The sequence below is a fragment of the Mesoplodon mirus genome (assembly GCF_964341445.2).
Source record: "Mesoplodon mirus genome assembly, chromosome: 10".
In the NCBI taxonomy this organism is placed as follows: Eukaryota; Metazoa; Chordata; class Mammalia; order Artiodactyla; family Ziphiidae; genus Mesoplodon; species Mesoplodon mirus.
This window is the reverse complement of record NC_138986.1, coordinates 67,099,104-67,122,380: the sequence shown is the minus strand read 5'-3', so window position 1 is coordinate 67,122,380 and position 23,277 is coordinate 67,099,104. Positions and strand designations below refer to the sequence as shown.

At 41.1% G+C, this 23,277-nt stretch overlaps 1 protein-coding gene across 3 annotated transcripts in view; it reads right to left on the bottom strand.

Annotated features, from left to right (window-relative positions):
- MDN1 (midasin AAA ATPase 1) overlaps positions 1-23,277 on the bottom strand; it is a 159,137-nt gene that overhangs the window by 119,146 nt on the left and 16,714 nt on the right. For all 3 annotated transcript variants that reach the window (XM_082633597.1, XM_082633598.1, XM_082633599.1), the window contains exons 3-12: positions 18,274-18,498; positions 17,811-17,918; positions 17,538-17,730; positions 14,494-14,736; positions 14,121-14,252; positions 11,177-11,280; positions 9,203-9,317; positions 5,245-5,438; positions 4,228-4,309; positions 1,319-1,414 (exon numbers count right to left, since the gene is read on the bottom strand). In XM_082633597.1, coding sequence (XP_082489723.1) covers positions 1,319-1,414; positions 4,228-4,309; positions 5,245-5,438; positions 9,203-9,317; positions 11,177-11,280; positions 14,121-14,252; positions 14,494-14,736; positions 17,538-17,730; positions 17,811-17,918; positions 18,274-18,498 — 1,492 coding nt within the window. The remainder of the gene's footprint in view (positions 1-1,318; positions 1,415-4,227; positions 4,310-5,244; positions 5,439-9,202; positions 9,318-11,176; positions 11,281-14,120; positions 14,253-14,493; positions 14,737-17,537; positions 17,731-17,810; positions 17,919-18,273; positions 18,499-23,277) is intronic.

Genomic DNA, 23,277 nt, shown 5'->3' with positions numbered 1-23,277 from the left:
GAAGATTTTACCTGAGTAAAATTCTGCATGCTCGTCAAATACTTCTCGTCCGTGAGGCTTACTGTGTTCCGCTAACAGGCCCTCTACTAAGAGGCATTTTCAGGCTTCTAAGATAGGTAAGTTAGCTTTTAATTATATTTTTTGAAATTCTCCAAGTTTATGTTTTTAAAAACACTGATCATGAATGTTTCCCTGTAACAGTACTTTTTATTCATTCAAATGAGCCTCTATCTACCTATATGAAGTGAACACAGTGAACAGAAAGTTTTACTCCTAAAAGATAAGAAAAAAATCAAAGTAATTTTTCTTCCTCTATGCTTTCCTCTGCTTTAAATTTCTAACATAATGCAGGAAACAGTCACGTGAATAAACCATGATACATCTGACGACAGCCAAAGCAGAAAGAGAAGCTGTGACAGAGGCTCAGGACACGTACCCGTCAGCCTTATTCTCATCACTAGCTCAAAGAACCAAGATTTTGCTCAGGGTTTGGGGCAGGAGTAAAAGGGGCAAATTGCCCAGGGAAGGTAAACCCCTCTTCAACCAAAGGGGCTGAATATTGACCAACCTAAGCCAATCATGGTAGTCTCATTTCTCTTGTCTCCTATAATTAACATACTTATTACTTCAGCCCCTTTTAGTAGGTGCTGTTACCTGCAGTCAAAACCATCCCGATAGTTTCATACACCTAAGGAACACCTCTAACCATCTCGGTTCCTGACTAAGGCTTTTTTGAGTCATCATTCATTTGGGAACGCCAAATATCTGCCTCTAGACGAGCCCCAGACATTTCTCCAGCTACCAACACCATTGCCGAAAGGCTCTCTCCTCCAGAAGTACATATTTTGATATAAAACAGGAAAGGCAAATATTAACAGTATCAGCAGTGAACCTAAGTAGTGGGTATACAGGTGTTCACTAACACTTTTCAACTTTTTTGATGTTTGAAGATATTAACTATAAAAAGTTGGAAAAAATCTAATTGTGCACAGAACTACAGACAAAGGTGTTACTAAGACATGGTTCCAGTCCTGAAACCACAACCTACAGAATAACATGCTCCTTAAGCACCGGAGAAAAAGGTGTGCGTGTGAAAAACGATGCAAGGCAGCTCACTCTAAGAACGTGGAACACAAGGAGAACTACTTATCCAGGAGACAGTGAGTTTTATGCCCATGAGAGGCAGCAATGAAACTACCAACTATGACAGAGGAGGCTGTTATTTGCAAAACCTGTTCCAGGTAAGGACCAGAGGTCAGCAATTAAGCTAAATATCCCAGCTTCCTTTCAAGAGGGAAGTAAAAATAGCATTACATACCTTTTTCTTGGAAATGTTCAACTTGCTTCCAATGACTTCTGCCATTTTCAGTTTGCTTGTCTGCTTAGAAAGCATTGCTGTGAAACAGTCCAGAGCCTATTAAAATAACCAAGGTAAATGCCAACTGATTTTTAAAATAATACATTAATAACAGAGCATCACTATCCAGGCCACAAAAAAAGGGAGGAACATAAAATCCAGCAGAACTTTTCTGCAAGTAAGACTAAGGAGAATACAAATAAAGTACTAACCCTAGACTCAAAGGACCTTACCATAACAGAGACAGGACACCAAAAAATGTGAAGGCTTTACTATCAAAATACTGGTTAATCAGGAAAACACACACAAACGCCTCAGTTTGCAAATCCAAAATTCAGGTAATAATAGCAATTAGCATTAATCCTTGGGTATATGGTTCCGTGGTGGGAAACGACTTCCAGACAGTGGAGGTAACACCAAAAGATTGCTTTCTAGATGTAAAGGGAGACTCCTGGTGTGCAATAAAGGGATTACACTGTCATTACCCTAACCCAGTACTTAATTTTAGCAACTACTGATAGGCCAACAAGATACATGTCTTCTGCTATAATGAAATATAAAGTACGTATCACCACCAAATGGATTCTACCCCACAAAAACTGAATTTGAATACATCAAGCATTTTGTTACACTTCTATTTACAAGAAAGACAGATAAAGTAACAAGGCACAGGACACAAGTATACGGCAAAACAAAGAATATATCTGGCTCTGCTACCACCAAGTGTCATACATCAAGAAACTTCATGCAAGCATTTAAAAAAGAATGTATCTAGTTTTGTCCCTAATTCCTTACACAGAGCTTCAAAAATTCTTGGAATTACCAGGAGTAAGGAGTGTCTTTTGTTATTTACTGGAGCCCTTATGGACCTTACCAGGTTTATTATGCTAAGCAAGGTAATTCCTGATGGGCCCTTAGATAGTTTCTGGCCAGGCCAGAAAGACCAAGGGTTGAAACTTCCAGCTCCATCTCCAACCTCTGGAGGAGGGGAGGGGATGGAGACCGAGTTCAATCGAATAGCCAATGTCAGAATAAGACCCCAATAAAACACTGGACATCCAAAGCTTAGAGAGCTTCTGGTTGGTGACAAAGTGATGTACCAGGAAGGTGGCACACCCTGACTCCACAGGAGTGCCTGTGCTCAGACTCCTGAAACCCTGCCCTATGTGTCTCTTCCATTTGACTGTTCTTGAGTTATATTTTTTATAATAAAACTGTGACCTATATGGTGAGTACAGAGCTTCCAATGAGTTCTGTGAGGTGATTACTGTACCTGAGGAAGTTGTGGGAACCCCTGAATTGACAGCTGATAGGTCCTAAGTGTGGGTGGGCGTCTGAGACTTGCGGCTAGAGTCTAAAGTGGGGCAGCCTTGCGGAGGACTGAGCCCTCAGTCCTCAGTGTAGATCCTGTGGGGTCTACACTAACTCCAGGTAGTCAGTATCAAAACTGAACTGAATTGCAGGCCACCAGTTGGTGTCAAAGCAGTGAAGAAGCAACCAGATAAAGCCAGAAGGTGGAAACATTCTGTAAAACAACTGGCCTGATCTCTTCAAGGGTATGTGTGTGGGGGGGGGTTCTGACACAGTAAAAAAGTTCTTAATCCCATTCCCATAGAAAAGGGTGTAGAAGGAGATACATCAGGGTATTAACAGTACGGGGGTGGGGGGGCTTCCCTGGTGGCGCAGTGGTTGAGAATCCGCCTGTCAGTGCAGGGGACACGTGATCGATTCCTGGTCCGGGAAGATCCCACATGCTGCAGAGCAACTAAGCCCGCGCGCCACGACTACTGAGCCTGCGTTCCAGAGCCCGCAAGCCACAACTTCCTGAAGCCCAGGCACCTAGAGCCTGGGCTCTGCAACAAGAGAAGCCACCGCAATGAGAAGCCCGCGCACCGCAATGAAAAGTAGCCCCCGCTCACCACAACTAGAGAAAGCCTGCGCACAGCAACAAAGACCCAATGCAGCCAAAAATAAATAAATAAAATAAAAATTTTAAAATAAAATAAAATAAAGAAAAGTACAAAACAAGGTTACCTGTAAGAAAGATCAGAAATGTAGGAGAATGGAAAGGAAATTTCAATGGAAGGGAGAGGATTAAAGGACTGGCACACAGCACTTCAGAGTTCGGCCGGCTTAAGTGTGTGCTCCAAATGTGGGTTCTTTCCCCTCAAAGTAAGTTAACCAAACACAGAGAGAAACTGCTAACCCAAATGGGTCACTATTCTCTCCTCAGTCCTAGCTGACAGAAACCAGAACACTTTAGAGTCAAAATGGGTTGATGTTTTAACAGCCCAGAGACCTTCAGGCAGCATCACTTTATTCTTAAGCAGGCGGGAATAAATCTCTCTCTGTTCTACTGAATGTGGCAGAGCTACGGTTCAATAGAGCTTCCCTCCCACGTCCAGCACACAAGGATGTACTTTACAAACCCCACGTAAATGTCTCTGGACTAAAGTTAAAAAGGCCCTACTGAGGCTAGTGGTGGGATAAGACAAATGTAATTCTATCAAATAGACTAAGAAATTATATATAGAAATAAATACTAAAGATCTTAGAAACACTTTATATTATAACAGTATTATCACCTGGGAGACTTTCTTTTCATTTAAGCTTTCATTTCAGTACTGTATCTGTTTTACTCTAATTCAAACTATACTTATTTGAAATTAGTAGTAACCTGTTTCAAAAACCACAAAACATTTATTATGCCCAATTAGTTTTAAGGCAACACTAGTTCAGTTTTAAGTAGCTAAGAATAAACAGTACCTACACAAAAGAAAACTTTTTGATAGCAGTCAAGACAGAAAATAACAGTGGAAATCAACAGCCTTAAAGAGCGCAGAGAAACAAGCAGGAAGACTGTATCTTACCTCTTGAAAAATATTTAATGATGCTGATGAAGACAGACTGTCAAAGCTGTGGGCAATCCTATTACACCAATTCAGCAGATCCCTTTAAAAAAAAGGGGGGGCGGGGGGCAAGAAATAAAAGACCATAGGCCAAAGACATCAAAGGCATCAGAGCTTATTTAGGTCTGGGAACACCTGACAACAAAGACTCTCCTTTTTTTCTGGCAACAGAAGATAAACAGTGTCAGGAAAAAGAATGAGTGGTCCCAGTCCCTATCCTACCAGGAAATGACCTAGAACTCACTTCTCCCCATCCATGCCAGACAAGGTAGCAGGAGACAGGGAGCAATTAATTCTCAGAGCAAACTGAGGGGAGGTGCCCACACCTAATTCTCACTCCTCAAAGGGCAAGTCAACCACTGAGAACGAAGTGCAAAGGCATGGAACTCACTATACAGAGCAAAACCCAAGAGTCTTTTAAGACCCCAAGTGTCACAAAAGGACATCCAGTGAAAGAGCTATGTCAGTAACTATCCCCGACTTTGGCTTTTAAAGTTATCTGCTAAACTTCCAGTTATAAGTAAGTCCTAGGGATATAACGTACAACATAAGTACAATTAACGCTGCTGTATGTTATATATGAAAAGTTAAGAGTTCTCATCACAAGAAAAAAAAAATTTTTTTTTACTGTTTCTTTAATTTTGTACCTATGAAATGACAGATGTTCACTGAACTTATTGCAGTGATCATTTCATGATGTATGTAATCATTATGCTATATGCCATAAACTTATACAGTGCTGTGTCAATTACATCTCAATAAAACTGGAAGAAAAAAGTTATTTGTTAAAGTTAACATAATGTTACCTTCATAAGCCTTCCCATTCAGTAACTACAGATCTCAAAAAGGGACTGAACACTATGAAGCAGCCCAAACGTCTAATTTCAAAACCTGACTTCTTGTAACCACTCAGTTCTAGCTGCTAAGAACTTCTGAGGGAAGCAGTTTTTAAAATACCAAAAGTGTTTAGCCCAGTACCTGAGAGACAATTCTCTCCCCTCAAGGCTTAGTCTTCTGTGTTCCCATCTGGTTTCTGAAACTTCCTCGGGTGCCTGTTCCCCTCCAACAGAACTATCACTCAGAGGGTGATGTTTCTCTCCAGTAAGCTGGATGTAAATGTCAAGCAGGTGATCAATTGCTACCGATAAGCTGGGATATCTATTTTGAAGAACCTGACAGAGGGAGAAAAAAAAGCAAAGAAAATTTAGCAGCAGACAGAGTGATTTTTAAAAGCACACATAAACTGCTGCTGACACTAGTCAACCAAAAATGAATTTTTCTAAGAAATCTGTCATCTTAACCAAGTATAACAACTTCCACCCTCACCCATACCTCCCACCCTTCAAAGACCATGACTTTTTCCTGCCCAGAACTCAGTTATCTGGCAATCTCACCACCTATCACACAGCTTAGGGTATAGAAGCTAGATGGGAAAGGAGTCTCAAGCAACATAGGCAACCAAGTCCCAGGCACTTACTCATTGAAGTATCCTTCAAGTAATATGCACTCTAATTTTTTAAACACAATTCTAGTACAGTCATTAAGTCATTTCTCAGACAAAAGCAAATAAGAAGCAGTTAATGGGAAAAGGAAAGTTTTTTAAAGCAAGTCACAGTAAAAGGAGCTAGTGTTAAGTCCTGATAAAAAGTAGTTTTTATCAGACAACAGAATTTAACAAGCAAAAGATCTAGTCCAATTCACTTTGGTAACTATTAAGAATTTTGTGCAGTATAATACTTGGTGCCCATAATATTGGTTCAACACTTTTATGATACGGATTTGCTAAGTCAAGTCTACTTGAGAAGGAAGAAAAATATCATGTATATATTAGAAATATTACACCCTAATACATTTAAATTGAGAAGAATATCACGATTCCAATTTATATATGAAATATCAACATATTTTGTATATATTAAAGTTGTACGGTCCACTAAAATCTTTTAACGGTGTCATCAAGTGGTAGATCTCATAGATTTTTATTTCTTCATATATTTTTTTAACTGGAGGATTTTACAACAAATATTATTGAAAACATATTTCAGATGTATTGAAAATTAAGGACAGAAAAAGAGAATAATAAAATCAACAAATTCAATTTGATGGATACACATGTGGATCTTTCAAATACAGAATATACATTTTTTGTGTACGGAGGGAACATTTTCAAAATTGCCCATATATTTGTGGACCCTGGCTACCATAAACAAAATATACTTATTTCCATCACCCCTAAAACAAAATGTTCCCTTTTGTCATCACTCCCTTCCTCCACATCCCCGTCCCTGGAATCTTGCACCTGATTCAGATCTCTATACAGTTTTGCTTTCAAATCTATCATATACACGGAATCATACGGGATGTAGTGTGTAGTTCGGTTTCTCTTACTCAGCATAACGTTTTTGAAATTCATCCAGACATTACTGTATGTATCAGTAGTTCATTCTATTTTATTGCTGAGTAGTAATTCCATCATACGAGCATGTATATTTATGATCAAGGTGAAAAAAAAAAGCTGTTTTTACTTGAAAAAAATTTCTGTTAGGTTTAACACTTTAGTAAGGGCTCAGTTATCTGGAAAAAAAGTTCTGAATAGAGATTTATATGTACCAACCAATTAGTCGTTTTCTATCTTAGTCAAAAAACATCTTTTGTTATTAACATGAATGTCAAAATTTAAACACAGCATCACATAATAAACTAATCTAACATGATATGGTTATCAATTTGATATGTATTTTGGAGATTCATTCCTTTAATAAACATTTATTAAGTACCTACTTTGTAGCAGGCACTATTCCAGGGACAGAGAAACAAAACAAAATAAGGAATGGAACCTGTCCTCGAGAAACTCCCCCTAATATAAGCAGCAGATATGAAAGCAAAAGCAAGCTTGCAGCCCAAAGGACAGCATGGTCGGCCCTGCTTGGGAGACCCGGGAAGGTTTCACAGAGCAGGAGAGGCACCTGGCAGAGGTCGCTGGTGACTGTGAGAGAGGACTGCCGGCAGAGAAAGCAGGCCATCTCTGGTGCCAGCACGTGAGGCATCAGGGCACATTCAAGGCGTATGGGGGAGACAAGGTGTGAGAAACTGCTAGGGGTAAGTTCCCAAAACTGACTAGGTATGAGACTAGCATTATGTAAAGAGCTTGTTTTTTGAAGTGTAACTTGATATTCCAGCAGCAAGTCAAAGCCAGTCTTTCTAAGCATAAGACGGCTGTGGTTGGCAGCAACAGAAGTGCAGTTCCTTGTGTTCCCCGTGAGGTCGGCATAGGAGAGTATTTTATTTGCTAAGTAATACACACAAGGTTTTTAGCTACCAGTCATTTATTTAGGAGAGTGTTATTAGGATTAGTAAGTCCAGAAGCTTAAAAATAACCAGTGAGCTTCTGAAAGTCAGCTACCTACATATGACCTAGGTCACTGAAGTGAGGAGGTGTGTGCTCCTGTCGCACTTGTGGTGAGCAGAGGGACACACTGCTGATCGAGGCAGGAGTGGAAGGAGCAGCTCTGGCTCATCCTTCAAGTACAGAATACAGTAAGAACAGAGTGGCCGTCAAATGTTCTTCTCATCCTCTCAATCCCCAATGAATTACACCTGAATGTGAACTTCGGCCCTCTCCTTTAAAGAAAAGACTCACAATTTAAGTCTGAAAACAAAACATTTAAAGGTCTACAACAGCAAACGGAAGAGGAGCACTACGACAGAGCAATACAACAAACATTTACAAAGCGCCAGGCACGGACTGGATGCTGGGGACACCAAAGCTGAGTTAAGTTACTGGAGGAGCTTATAGTTGAGGGCGGCAAGAGGGGAAAAGAAAGACATACAGGACACACAAATACACAACTGGGAACTCGGGTGAGATGAGAAACTCACAGGTGTAAAACAGGCTGTAGAGTTATAAAATCACACCATCAAGGCAAGGCTTCTTAGAGATTATACTATCGAGGTTTACCCAGTAATCGGGGAACTCTGAAAACCCCTCTGCTAGTAAATACCTAAATGCTAGATAAAATATTGGAAAAGGTTGTCTGGTGCCACTTATTTATCCAAACACTTATACCAAGAAAGAGGAAAGCACCCCTGCCATGACTGAATGAGATCACTGACAATGCTTTATTTGCTGCTCTCCAAGATGAAACGTTGCAAGTCAGGACGCCTCCCACGTGAGAAGGTAGATCTGAGGGGAGACAGGAGGCTGGCAGGGTAAAGGGAGGCACACCTCTTAGTGTTCGCGGAGAACCTGAGACACTACAAAGTAAAGCGATGTATAGAACCTGTAAAATACGTCATCTCAATGTTCATTAATACCCAGATCAAAATGTACATGAAGTTGTTAAGTGTGAAAGGTATTAGTTACAAAACAACTTAGTATAAAAAAGAGCCTTTGGGGACAACTGGGGAAACTTAAACATGGTCTGAAAATTAAGTGCTACTGAGGAATTACTATTCATTTTATTGGGTATAATAATCATTACGGTTATATACGGAAATGCCCTTAGAGATGCATGAAAGTATTGAAGGGTGAAATGCTATGAGGTTTGCTTTCAAATATATTAGCAAATAAAAACTACTAGATGAGGGCTTCCCTGGTGGCGCAGTGGTTGAGAGTCCGCCTGCTGATGCAGGGGACACGGGTTCGTGCCCCGATCCCGGAAGATCCCACATGCCGCGGAGCGGCTGGGCCCGCGAGCCATGGCCGCGGAGCCTGTGTGTCCGGAGCCTGTGCTCCGCAACGGGAGAGGCCACAGCAGTAAAAAAACTACTAGATGAAATTAATACAGTAAAATGTCAGCATATCAACTGTTAAATTTAGAGTGATGAGTATTTTGGTGACTCATTGGGCTATTTCCTCTGTTTACATGTAAGTCTGACACTTTTAATAATGAAGAGTAAGAAAGAAAAGCATTGATACTTTCAAATAACCCCATACCTCATTCAGTTCTGCTTTATCCATGTTATCCAGGTAAATTTTGGTCCAGTATTTGTCTAGCAGAGTAGCGTGACTATTTAGCGGTCGATACCAATTTCCTCCACAGCTCAAGAGTCTGTATTTCAGAATGGAAAACAGAGTCACACAAAATTCCCAATTTTAATCTTGAATTATGCCCCTGGTTATCCCTTGCGAGACGTTCTCTCATATCTGAGTAAAACTCACAGCTCCTTCAGGTGCCAGACAGCACTATGTTGGGCTTATAGGGAGGATGACAACGAAAGGCTGCCACCAAGCCAGGTTTGACTATTTTCCTAGGGGGAGTGATAGGGCTTTAACCAAGTTATTTTCACATCACTGCAAATGATCCTATTAGGCGTTTTGAACTCAACAACATGCTCCTTTTCCTTAAGACATAACTTCAGGAAAAAGAAAACCTAATCCAAGACCGATAGCACCAAAAATAAGTTCACTGCTTATTACCAAAAGCGACAGTACCTAAAATTATTTAACATGCCCAGAAGAGAAGGAATATTCATTAAACACATACTCTGGGCAAGCCATGGGCTTACACCTAAGCCATGTAATTTAATCTTCACAACAACTGCCCTGAGGGGATGGTGCCCTTCTTTTCTTCTAACTCTAAGGAAGAACTGTATGGAAGAGAAGGAGAGTAGTGTCCCTTGCTCACTCAACTATGACTACCAATGGCAAAGCCAAGCACTGAACTCAGGTTTGTGTGACATACTTCTATGAGGTACCAGGACTTTCTGGGAAATGTATCTAGCAGGAAAGAACTTCACCATCGCTGTGAATAAAATCAGGGTCTATTAAAACTAACAGGGCCTAGCAAGGTCTTCCTTAGAACTGTTAGCTCTGCATTCCATCTGGAAGTGAATGTTCACAGAGGTACAGTAAACACTAACATAATCACTAAATACAATGTGGCATTATTTTCACTCTTGGGCATTTTAAGACCTTAGAGAAGCTGTACAGTTATAGACAAGTAGTAGGAAATAAACCACTGCCTTCACATTGTTTTAAAAGTAGATAGGGACATATACTAAGTTTGCTTAGCTTTTATTCCTTTGTTGATGCTTATATTCAATTAGTTTTTTTAAATGCCTGAAGTCTACATGGCTTTATGATCACCACCATCATGGCTGGGCACTTACTATGTGACAGGTCTTTAGTCACTTCACCTAACCTTCATAACTTACACCAAGTTGTAAAGTAGGTGTTATTGGCCCCATCATAATCAGTCAAGCAAGGTACACAGAGGTACAAAGTGTCAGTGTCAGGACTCAAACCCAGGGCTATCTGACAACAGTCTCATCTCTGATTCTGTTTGAAAACATGAAAACAAGACAAAGTTTTTTAAGACTGGTTACTTATTTTTAAGTGGGGGGAAAAAAAAAAACACTTCTACTTTCTAAATTAATTATCTCCATTAAAAATAGGAAGGGGCTTCCCTGGTGGTGCAGTGGTTGAGAACCTGCCTGCCAATGCAGGGGACACGGGTTCAATCCCTGATCCAGGAAGATCCCACATGCCGCGGAGCAACTAAGCCCGTGAGTCACAACTACTGAACCTGTGCTCTAGAGCCCGCAAGCCACAACTGCTGAGCCTGAGTGCTGCAACTACTGAAGCCCGTGTGCCTAGAGCCCATGCTCCACAACGAGTGAAGCCACTACAGTAAGAAGCTGAGCACCGCAACGAAGAGTAGCCCCCCTCACTGCAACTAGAGAAAGCCTGCGTGCAGCAATGAATACCCAACACAGCCAAAAAAAAATTAAACAAATTCATTAAAAAAAAAAGTCAGGAATGAGAATGTTGAATCTGTCATCACTGCTAACTAACCTTGCTTAAAATGGGCCCAGAGAACTCTATTCCAAGACTTTTGTATTCAGCACTCTAGCATGTGGACTTAGGAAGAGGCTCCATCGTGGGAAGAGAAGGGTTAATGGGACATACCTCCTGGTTGCAAAGAACTGAAATCCAGGAGCCACTTTCAGACAGTCACCTTGGCCAGGAATCAAGAGCTCTCCATTCTCCAAGAGAGGGATCAGCACGGAAACCTAAATCACAAAACCTCAGTGATAAAGCTATTAAGACAGAAGTAACAAACAAGAAAGCAAAAAAACCCTCTCACCAAATGAGGAACACGGCCTTAAAGGAAACCTTACTTCTCACGGCATGAACTGGGGTCAAGTGCCAGGCGGGAATACTGGAGCCACCTACGCTCCAGCAGAGCAACTTATTCACTCAGCATTCACTGAGCGCCGACTAGGGGCCAGAATCAAGCAAGGCAGGAGAAGTCCAGACATGACTGAGGCTTTACAGCCTAGAGTCTGGCGGGAAATAGCCATGCAAACTACCATACAGCATGGCCGGTGTGACCCCCAAGGGGTGTACAAAACAATGTGTGAAGACAGAGGGTGGCTGTAGATCAGTGTGGAGTAGTTTAGAAGCAGGGCAGTGAAGCCATTCTAGAGGTAATGACATTCACTGAGTCTGAAAGTATGGGGAGGGATCAGCCTGGCTTGCTGGGAGAGCAACGGCACATTTACTCTAGGCAAAAATATTCAGATGGATAAAAATGTATATGCCTGAGAGCATGGCATGAGAGGACTCTTAACAGTTAGGGTTAGGGCAGGACGTGCACATGAAGTAGTGGAAAAATACTAGGCTTAGAGATAAATGATCAAAAGCCTTCTGTGCTGAGCTAAGGAGTTTGAATTTTTTTCATGAAGTTGTTGAGAGGATTTAGTCTGGAGAAAAACCTATTTTTTATTTTAGAAAATGAACTATGCAACAATAGGGAAGATAAACTGAAAGAGAGCCAGCCTGGAGGGAAAGAAGTGATAAAGGACACCATTCAGGTAACAAAGGTAAGATGGCAGGATAGATTAGACAGACCGACAGATAGATAAAAAGAAGAAGGCCTGTGCTAATAAGGCAGTGGGCTAGGAGGGAACAGAATAAGAGATAAGGAAAAAGTACTAAGCAATATCAGACTAAGTGAATGCGGGACTAGAGGAAGGAGACACATCAAAATTCTGGCTTGGTAATTGTGTGGCAGGAAAGGCTGTTGCAGGAAAGAGCAGATAAGGTTCATTTTGAACATCCTGAACCTGTACCTGCTAAGGAAGATCCAAGTAGAGATTTTTCAAGAAAAGTATGGACTAGACATATGGGTCTAGGGGATGTGAGTTTATAGAAGTTTGAGAAAAAAAACAGTAAGAAGAACAAAGAGCCAAGGAAGAAGGTCCTAAAATATCAAGGTAATTTTATTAAGCATCCTTATTTCAGACATGGCTAGGAGACGAAAGGAACAATATTATAGGGGCAACTCCAAGATGACTCCGAAACTTGAAACAAAAGACAACCATCCTGAATGAGATCTATAAAAGCCATAAAAGCTACCTTAAAATAGTAATTAGTTAGCAATTAGCTGAGAAGTTCTGGAAATAACAAAATAATAATCAAGGGTCCAGGTATGTTTTAAAATAAACACAACTTCACTATAATGATGATGAAGTTTAAATCAACTGCACAGCATACCCTCTGGAACCAAATGTACTGATAGCAACAGAAGGGGAATGGTCTACACAAAATGGAACTCAAAGTACAAGAATTTTCTGATGTTTACCAGACGTTGCCCAAGGAAGATCAAGACAGAAACTAACAGTTTGGTCTTGAAATCTGGACTTGGTCATCAAAGAATGTACTTGGCTATGGCAAAGGGATAGATCCCTAGGCTTCATCATGACCTGAATGAAATATCCCTTATGTTCATCTACCTTCTTTGGCTCAAATTCTATGATTCATAATCCTAATGACTTCCCAGGTACCCTGATGTCTGAAAAAATTGCCCAGGAAAGAGAGCTATAGAAAGCGCCAAGACTCAACAAATACTTTTAAGTTGGCCTTGTAGTTTATAATTCAGTTTAATTTTTAAGTCTCATTGGTAGTAGTCATCCTTGGCTCTGGGCTTCTTAAGAAATCTGAGTCTCCAGCCCTATAAAACTGAGCATTAAAATCTTAGAACATGGTGGTCAAACTAAGCCAATAACCCTACTACATCTTTACCTCACTAGACTCTAAAATATGTGTGCCATAAGACACACACATATTTATAGCCCCTCCTTCCCCATACACTTCCCTAAACCTAAAGACCTTTCCCACCTCTCCTTCCCCCTCCCCCATCTCTGTCTCCTCTCTCTCTCCAATCCAAGAGGGGAAAGTCCATATACAGGTAGCTTTAGGGTTCATGGTAAAAGAAAATTAAAACCAATCTCAGGGAAATCTACCCAAAGGAAGATTTTTTTCATTCTGGAATACATTTTTTTGGTCATAGTTTACAGAATACATAAGAAACATGGACTGCCTCCATAGCTAAATTTTATACACATATAAAAGTGATCTTTTTGAAGTCAAAAATATACATCCAGTTTATTTTCCTTAATGGAACAAAGACAAGCAGGCTCTTATTATACCATCTCTTCTTTCATCTGTCCTCAGCCCACTGCTCTACAAATGCCATAGCCAGAGAGCTGGGTCTCAAAGTTCTCAATGTATATGCAGCATGGATTAAGATGTTTCCCACCAAGCCTATTCTTGGAAAGTCTGTGAAATTGGTCACATTTTCAACTAAAGGAGGAAAAAAAACTACTGTGAAATTGATCACATATTCAACTATTAAAGGAAACAGTACAAGCAGAATTTTAATAATTTTCTATCAAACAAGAGATCAGGCCAGTAATCCAAGAACTCAAACCAGATTAGGTAGGTAACCAACATACCATCTCTAATGAAATACCTATGTTGTTTAAATAATCCCCCAGTATCACTATTAACACAATTCTCATTCTCTTCAAAGACAAGAAATTAGCGAGTTACTAGGGAGGTGACATACCACGTCCAAGGGGGCATAGTCAATATCCTCCAGAAGGATCCAGTGTCCATTTGTGGCTGCCTGTGTCAGGGTACCAGGCTGCCACACAAACTCTCCTGGGACATCTGTGCAGCGATACATTCCCAACAGCATCTGCAAAAAGAAGATAAAGTAACTACTGAAGCCACACACCTGAGGAGCCAGTGCTACATCCTGCGATTAGTTCCATTAAACTTCCACAGGGTTGTAACAGGTACCTGAGGTTTTACAGCGTGGTCCCCTCAGTTATGAGGAAGACCAATAACTATTCTCATATTCTCTTAGCAAAAACAATATTTTAATGCAAATATTCACAAGTATGCTCACCAACCAAAATCTGCCATTTCTTACTTACCTTACTATCGGTCTGATCTCCAAGCTGGACTTTGAGAAGCTGAGGGGGCTTCCTTCTACCTGTCATTGCAGCTAAATGTTCAACTAAGGAAGTTTTCCCACATCCAATTGGTCCTTCCAACAACACAGCATTCTGAGAAGCCACTGCCATAGCCAGTGTCTGAAGATTTCTGCAGACTGACTCAACCAGCACATAAGACCTAAAGGCCAGCTCCTGTTCGCGAGAAGAACTCCTACCACTGGCCTAAGGAAGCAAGTGAAAAATAAAAGGCATATCAAGAAGAGTCCTTCCATCAAAGGGCACAGGTTAATTTCTACAACAGTGCTTCCACCGGCTTTTACATAAACCTCTGCCAATAAATTGGTAGTACAGGACCTATAATAACAACAAATATGCTATCCAAAGGAAGGATCTGACTTTTTCACTTTCCTTTCTCCCCCCAGTTCCAACTCTGGGGAGAAGGGTGGGAACTCACTAACAAATTCAAGAAAAAGTCTCCCAAACTTTAAGAAGCCACAAAAGTTGACACACAGGGGATGGGAGCAAACCTCATCTCTCATGACTGGATTTTTCTTTTTCTTTATCTTACCATATTCTAGGATTTCATGTCTAAGATCAAGAATGCACAATACACTTATGAGACCATCAGGGGAGTAAGGACACTAAAAGGATACATTATAAAATTGTTCAATTTTTTCCAGGTGTAATAAAGAGTTCTGGGAATTTTTTTTAAGTCCTTTTTTCTTTTTTTTTAATTTTATTGAAGTATAGTTGATTTACAAGGTTGTGTTTATTTCTGCTATACAGCAAAGTGATTCAGCTATACATATATTTTTTTCATTATGGTTAATCACAGAATACTGAATATATTTCCCTTATATTATATATACATCCTATACATAATAGTTTGCATAAAGTCCTTTCCTTTTATACACACATACACACACACACACACACACTAAACTACAAGCATACCTCAAAGATTTTGCAGGTTGAATCCCAAACCACAGCAATAAACCAAATACCATAATGAAGCAAGTCACACAAAATTTTCGGTTTCCCAGTGCACATACAAGTTATGTTTACACTACACTGTGGTCTATTAAGTGTACAATATAGCTTTATGTCTTAAAGACAATGTACATACCTTAATTTAAAAATACTTTATTGCTAAAAATGCTAACCATCATCTGAGACTTCACCAAGTTGTAATCTTTGCAACAGCAACATCAAAGACCACCAGTCACAGATCACCATAACAAATATAAATAATGAAACAGTTTTAAATATTTCAAGAATTACCAAAATGTGACACAGAGACACGAAGTGAGCAAATGCTGTTGGAAAAATGGCACCAACAGACTGGCTCAAGGCAGGGTTGCCACACACCTTGTTAAAAAAAAAAAAATGCAAAATCTGAGAAGCACAATAAAACAAGGTATGCCTATATTTAGCTAAGAAATGATGTGGTATCTGGGAGTTGCTTCAAAACCATATGGTGTGAGGACAGTGTTCAGAAATATAAATGCAACATAACTGATCATGAATTTATAATTACTGAGGCTGAACGATGGGTACATGTGGATTCATTACACTATTGTTTCTACTTTGGAATACGTTTAACATTTTCCATAACAAAAAGTAAAATAATAATAATAATAATAATGCACCCAATATGTTTAATGGGTAGTTTCAGTTTTGCAAGATGAAAAAGTTCTGGAGTTTGTTTGCTAACAATGTGAATATACGTAACACCACTGAAGAGCACACTTAAAAATGGTAAAGATGGTAAACGTTACATTCATTTTACCACAATTTAAACAATTTTTATTAACAATGGACCTAACACGACACAGAAAAAAGGACCTCTTGGAAAAGTGCAATGATTATTAACGTTTAAGGCATGGTAAATTCTCAAACATAGCTTGTCCCCTAAAGATACGTGAGGACACAATGAGATTCAGCGCTGGAAGTTCTCGAACTTCTTGCGGAGCTGTTACTCTTCGCAGCCAGCAGGCAGGCTGGGCTGTAGCTCCGTTCTGTACTTCTGCCCCGGCGCTCTGCCCCCGCCACCCAGTGTATCAAGCCTACCCCAACCAGAATCCTTCCCTCTGCTAAAGTTCTAATGCTCCAAACCTAATCTATGTGAGGAGAGTGGTTAAAGAGGGCTGGGGAGGTCTTCCTGACCAGAGGGAAACACAAGGCGCTTTGCAAACGCTGGCGTCTCAGTGCTGGTGACAGAGGTATTTAGTTTATGAATAATCATGCAGCTGTACACTTAAGACATGCACTTTTTTATATCTATATTATACCTATCTTTTTAAGTTTGTACTTCCCAGATACAAACTGATAGTTCAAGGAATGACTCAGGACTTGTTCCAGGAAGAAAACTGGGTGGGTCTGACCATCAGACAAAGTGACAACTGACTAAAGACTCCTGGAGAAAACAGACTGGTTCCCAATGTTCCCAGATTATGGAACCAGACTCTGATTTACAAGACTTTCCAAAGTGTAGTCTGGAGGCACACTCTTGGAAAGGTCATTTGCTATGGCAGGGGAAGAGTTCACTACAGATGCTAGCCCCTCACACAACAGGCAAAGAGAATATTCTGAAAGAAAGAGGCCGGGGAGTTATACCTGGGCCTAGCCCCATCTCTGCCAGAGGACAGCCCAACAGGTCCTGGGCAAGTCATTCTGCCTTAGTTTTACATAAATATGGTATCACAACGTGGGCCACCCAACTTCAAACAGCTGTTGTAGCAAGTAAATGAGGTCACACACGGAAGAGCTTTGCTAAAGTTAAAAGCCTTTGCATAGGCATCATTAGAATTTCTCACTTCACACTAAATAGGGACAAAGAGACTGTCAAAGAGGAGGGTCCTGGGTGAACTTCTCTTACTCTCTCCTTGAACACTTCTCTAAGTGGAACGGTAATCTGGCAAACTCGATTTGGCTCACACCTAGAACACAGAGCCCAGCCAAGGAAAAATGCACACTCAGTGTGTGGATGGAAGAGGCCACACACGCCACGGCTGTCAACATACCTGCTCTCCAGGGGCTGGCGGCTGCCCAGGCAGCAGCACACCACAGACAGCAGTCACCCTGGAGGAGAGGTCAGCTGAAACAAGGTGTCCTTGTAAATACTGCAGCTCCTTCTCCTTACGCCAAAGGGAGGCTTCTGGATTGGCCAACACCAAGGCTTTCTCTAAGTCCTGCAGCTGGGCCTCTTCTAGCAACCTGAGGAAAATGAGGATCTCATCAACTACTCTAGCTCCCAGGAAAGCCACATCGAGGTCTCCAGGAATGCTTCTGCTTACCTTAACCTGAAATGAATCAGTTCCTCACTATTAAAAATCTTCTTAAGGAAAGATAACTTGTGCTCTTCATTCATACAGGTGACCAAAGAAAGACAATTGGCTGTGTACCTGGAGAAAACCAAAGTATATAAACTCAGGACCTGCAGCTGATTCTAAAGAATAAAGAAAATTTGCTAGCCAACTGAACATTAGAAAAGGAAACCTTATAATTAACACAGGGAAGGGTAGAAAACACAAATCAGGCAAAATAAATTCACCTAATGGAACACAAAACAATGGAATTCCACTCATACCATCTGATTTCCCTCTGAAATGACACGTGAAAGGGAATAAGAACCCCAAAGGGACCAGAACAAAAATGACATCTTTTAAAAGGCCTCCCTTCCCTCCTCATGCACACAACTCCAGACTCCCTCAACTACCCCCACACTAGAAGCACAGGAACAGCCCAAGAGCTACGCACCAGCGGACCAAGGTGTCATGGCTCCTGAGGAGTGGGATGCACACGCTCCAGTCCCAGAGCTCCCGGAACACGGAGTGCTCTTGCTGCAGAAACTTGTAAGCTGCTTCCATTAGGTCCCGGAGCTTCATCCGCCTGCGCCCATACCGGACTGGATTTGCATCTGAGCTCTCTAGGAAGAGTCTTTGAAAGACTGGAGAAGTGTCCTTGAAATACTTCAGGGCAAACCTTCAGAAAGAAAAAGAACTTTCATTGCTTGGTAAGAATATCAAAGTATACATATCCACTTAATGAGACAACGGGACATAACAGTAACTCCCAAGGGTTTGAGAACCAGAAGAGATGAATGTTTTAAGCCACTAGTCCTAAGATTATATTCTGTACAAGTTCAGGAACCAGAATTGCAGCATGAGATATCTAAGAGGGAACAAAAACCACAAGAACTTATCACAAGTGTTTACTACTGAAAATAAACTCATTTTCAACAAATATTTATTGACTTCTCACTATGAGTCACACACTGTGTTTCAGACACTGTGTTAAGTCCTGGAGGTACAAAACCAAGAAGATACTTTCCTTGAGGAGCCTGCTATCTAGGAAGGAAGAGAGTCACAGAAACAACGAGAGGCCCAAAGAAAACAGATTCAACTGAACCTGGGAGAGTCAAGAAGAGATGCTTTGGCTGCACCTTAAAAGATGAAGAAGTGATCCTCATGAGAGGCAGTAAGATTGGAAAAGAGGGCCAAAAAGCTACAAGACATACAGGAAATAATTAACAATGGCAATAGTAAGTCCTTCTGCATCAGTAAGTACTTTTAATGTAAATGGTTTACTCACAATCAAAAGACAGAGATTGGCTGAATGGATATAAAAAAGAAAAAAAACGCATAAAACTGTATGCTATGTACAAGAAACCCACTTTGGATCTAAGGCTACACATAGGGTGAAAGTGAAGAGATTAAAAAAAAATTCCATGCAAATGGTAATCCAAAGAGAGCAGGAGTGACTATATTCATATCAGTCAAAACAGACTTTAAATGGATAGAATAATGAGACAGAAGATCAATAAGGAAACAGAGGACTTGAACAACACTACAGACCGAAGGGACCTAACAGACACATACAGAATACCCTACCCAGCAACAGGAGAACATATATTCTTCTCACATGCACATGGAACATTCTCCAGGATAGGGCACAGGTAAGGATGCAAAACAAGTCTCAACAAACTTTAAAGTACTGAAATTACACAGAATACCTTTTGTATAATAATACAAAATATTACAATAGAATGAAACTAGAAAGCAACAGCAGAAGGAAAACTGGAAAATCCTCAAATATGTGGAAATTAAACAACACACTGTTAAACAACCAATGGACCAAATAAGAAGTCACAAGGAAAATTAGAAAGGACCTTGAAACAAATGAAAAAAAAAATACAACACACCAAAACCTATGGGATACAACAAGAGCAATGATAAGAGGAAAGTTTATAGCTACAAACATGTATATTTTAGAAGATCTCAAGCTAACAACCTAACTTTACACCTCAAGTAACTAAAAAAAAAGAATAAACTAAACCCAAAGCTAACAAAAGAAAGGAAATAAAGATTGGAGCAGAGATACAGACTAGAAAAACAACAGGGAAAAAAAAATCAACAAAACTAAGCGTTGGTTTTTGAAAAGATCAAGAAAAGTGATACACTCTTAGTTTAACTAAGAAAAAAAATAGAAGGCTCAAAAAACAACAGAAATGAAAGAGGGGACATTACGGATGCCACAGAAATAAAATAAACTATAAGGAATACTATGAGGAAATTCCCTGGCAGTTCAGTGGTTAGGGCTCCATGTTTCCACTGCAGGGGGCATGGGTTCGATCCTTGGTGGGGGAACTAAGATCCTGCATGCCACATGGCGTGGCCAAAAAAAAAAAAACCTAAAAAACAAAAACCACACACACACACAAAATTAACAATTGTTGGTACGGATGTGGAGAAGCTGGAACCCTTGTGCACTGTTGGCAGGATAACGTGGTGCAACTCCATGGAAAACAGTACAGAGGTTCCTTTAAAAAAAAATAGGGGGCTTCCCTGGTGGCACAGTGGTTAAGAATCCATCCACCAATGCAGGGGACACGGGTTCGAGCCCTGGTCCAGGAAGATCTCACATGCCGCGGAGCACCTAAGCCCACGCGCCACAACTACTGAGCCCACACACCTAGAGCCCATGCTCCGCAACAAGGGAAGCTGCCACAACGAGAAGCCGGCGCACCACAATGAAGAGTAGCCCCTGCTCGCCGCAACTAGAGAAAGCCTGCGTGCAGCAACGAAGACCCAACGCAGTCAGTCATCCATCCATCCATAAATACATACATACATACATAAATTTTATTTAAAAAAATAATAATAAATAGGGACTTCCCTGGTGGCACAGTGGATAAGACTCTGTGCTCCCAATGCAGGGGGCCTGGGTTTGTTCCCTGGTCAGGGTACTAGATCCCACGTGCATGCTGCAACTAAGAGTTCACATGCCACAACTAAGGAGCCTGCCTGCTGCAACTAAGACCTGGCACAACCAAATAAATAAATAAATATTTACAAAAATAAAACTAGCATATCTTTTTTTTACCACAAAGCAAACATACTAATTTAATTACAGATTGAAACACGGTGAATCACATGATGCACTTATCCATATGGCCCAGCAATCCCATTTCTAGGTATATAGCCAAAAGAACTGAAAGCAGGGTCTCAGAGATTTTTGCACACGCATGTTCATAACAGCACTATTCACAATAGCCAAGAAGTGGAAGCAACCCAAACGTCTTTTGACAGATGAATAAATAAACTGTGGTATATACATACAATGCAATACTGTGTAAACTTAAAAAGGAAGTAAATCCTGTCACATTCAACAGCATATATGAACCTTCAGGACATTATGCTAAGTAAAGTAAGCCAACCATAAAAGGATAAATACTGTGTGATTTCATCTGTATTAGGTATCTAAAGTAGTCAAATTCACAGATACAGAAAGCAGAATGGTGATTACCCAGGGGCTGGGGGGAAGGAGCACAGGGGAATTGTTTAGAGAGTATAAAATTTCAGTACTGCGAGATGAAAAACGTCTGGAGACCTGTTTTACAACAATGCAAATATATTTAACACTACTGAATTGCATACTTAAAAATGGTCAAGATGGCAAATTTTATGATTTTTTTTTACCATAATAAAAAAAAGTATGTGCATTTTTTTTGCAGTACGCGGGCCCCTCCCGTTGCAGAGCACAGGCTCCAGACGCGCAGGCCCAGTAGCCATGGCTCACGGGCCCAGCCACTCCGCGGCATGTGGGATCTTCCCGGACCGGGGCATGAACCCGCGTCCCCTGCATCGGCAGGTGGACTCCCAACCACTGCGCCACCAGGGAAGCCCAGTATGTGCTTTTTTTTTTTTTTTTTTTTGCGGTACGCGGGCCTCTGACTGTTGTGGTCTCTCCCGTTGCGGAGCACAGGCTCCAGACGCACAGGCTCAGCGGCCACGGCTCACGGGCCCAGCCACTCCGCGGCATGTGGGATCTTCCCGGACTGGGGCACGAACCCACGTCCCCTGCATCGGCAGGCGGATTCTCAACCACTGCGCCACCGGGGAAGCCCAGTATGTGCATTTTTAATAATGAAAATAAACTTTAAAAACTTAAAAATACACTACAGAATTTATGTATACTGCAAACATGGTGATTCTCAGTAGATTCAGATAGTAAATGATGTAGAAGCACATCCTTGTTGTTTCTACTGTACTCCTTGGCATGTTGAGTAGAAGGAAACCCAGGAAGTGGGAAAAGTAATCAAAGCAAACTCCTCTGTGCCCTGTATGTATTGGTGGTCTACAATGAAAGCTATTGGTTTAGCTCTTTCTGTACTCTCATTACCCCGGTCTACTCTGAAGTGGGACTAGAACAGGGAGTATGTCAACAGTGGGTATTATTATCCCAAGCGAAAAAAGCTAAGGAAACTGAAGTGGTTAGTTTATTTGCTCAAGGTCACAAAGCTACTAAGTGTAAAGAGGCTATCTGAATCCAGGCTTTCCAACTCCACAATCAGATGTGTGATTCAGTTGCTGTACTACAGACATGAAGAAAGTGGATTCATCAAGAGTTGGAGTTTTCTAGATAGATAAGAACATTGAACCGACTGACAAAAAAGCAGATATTAATAGAAAGATAGCAACCATAAGGTCAAAAATAGCATTTTAAGCCACATAAGGAAGGTACAAACTGGAAAGAGCTGATTAACAGGAAGAAAGAATTGGCAGTCCCAGTGAGGAGAGAGACTAGTGTGTTAAGTGAACTAGTGGGATAGGAGATGGCAGTCTGGGAACGGAGCGTTTGAGCCAGTGACTTGTAAGGTGGTGGTGCAGATGTGAGCTAGACCCAGGGTGTGACCACTGTAGTGAGCAGGGTAGGTGAAATGAACGCAGAAGTCCACTGGAGATTAACTAGTCAAGGAACAACAGAGTCAGCACTGCATGGATATTCCAAGTGTGACACAGGAGCTGGGGTGGGGAAGAAGACGATGGGCCGGTTGCCAAGTTCTTCAAAGAAGGAAGAGGAGCTCGGAAGTTCATCAGTGACTACAAGAAAGCAGCAGCAGAAAATAAAGCAGAAGATGGCAGGTGTCATGGCAACAAGAATGTCCAGAAAACTTCACAGAACAGAGAGGAGGACACCCACTAAACATGCAGACTGTGAGGGATGTGGAGGGTGAGATTAAAGACCCCCTTCCTTGTTAAGGATCAACACGGACACAATATCAAGACCATCGTAAATCAGTGAAGACAAGGAAGCAAAAGTAACATTCAGAGAAGAGGCTAAGTATACAAGGGAGTGTGCAGGTTATGGAGCACAAGCAGGGAAAGGGTTTGGGTGAGGGAAGAGGCCTGGATGTCAGCTGTGTGGGACGATACAAAATGAGAATTCAGGAGATGGGTGGGAACGCTTGGACTTCAATGG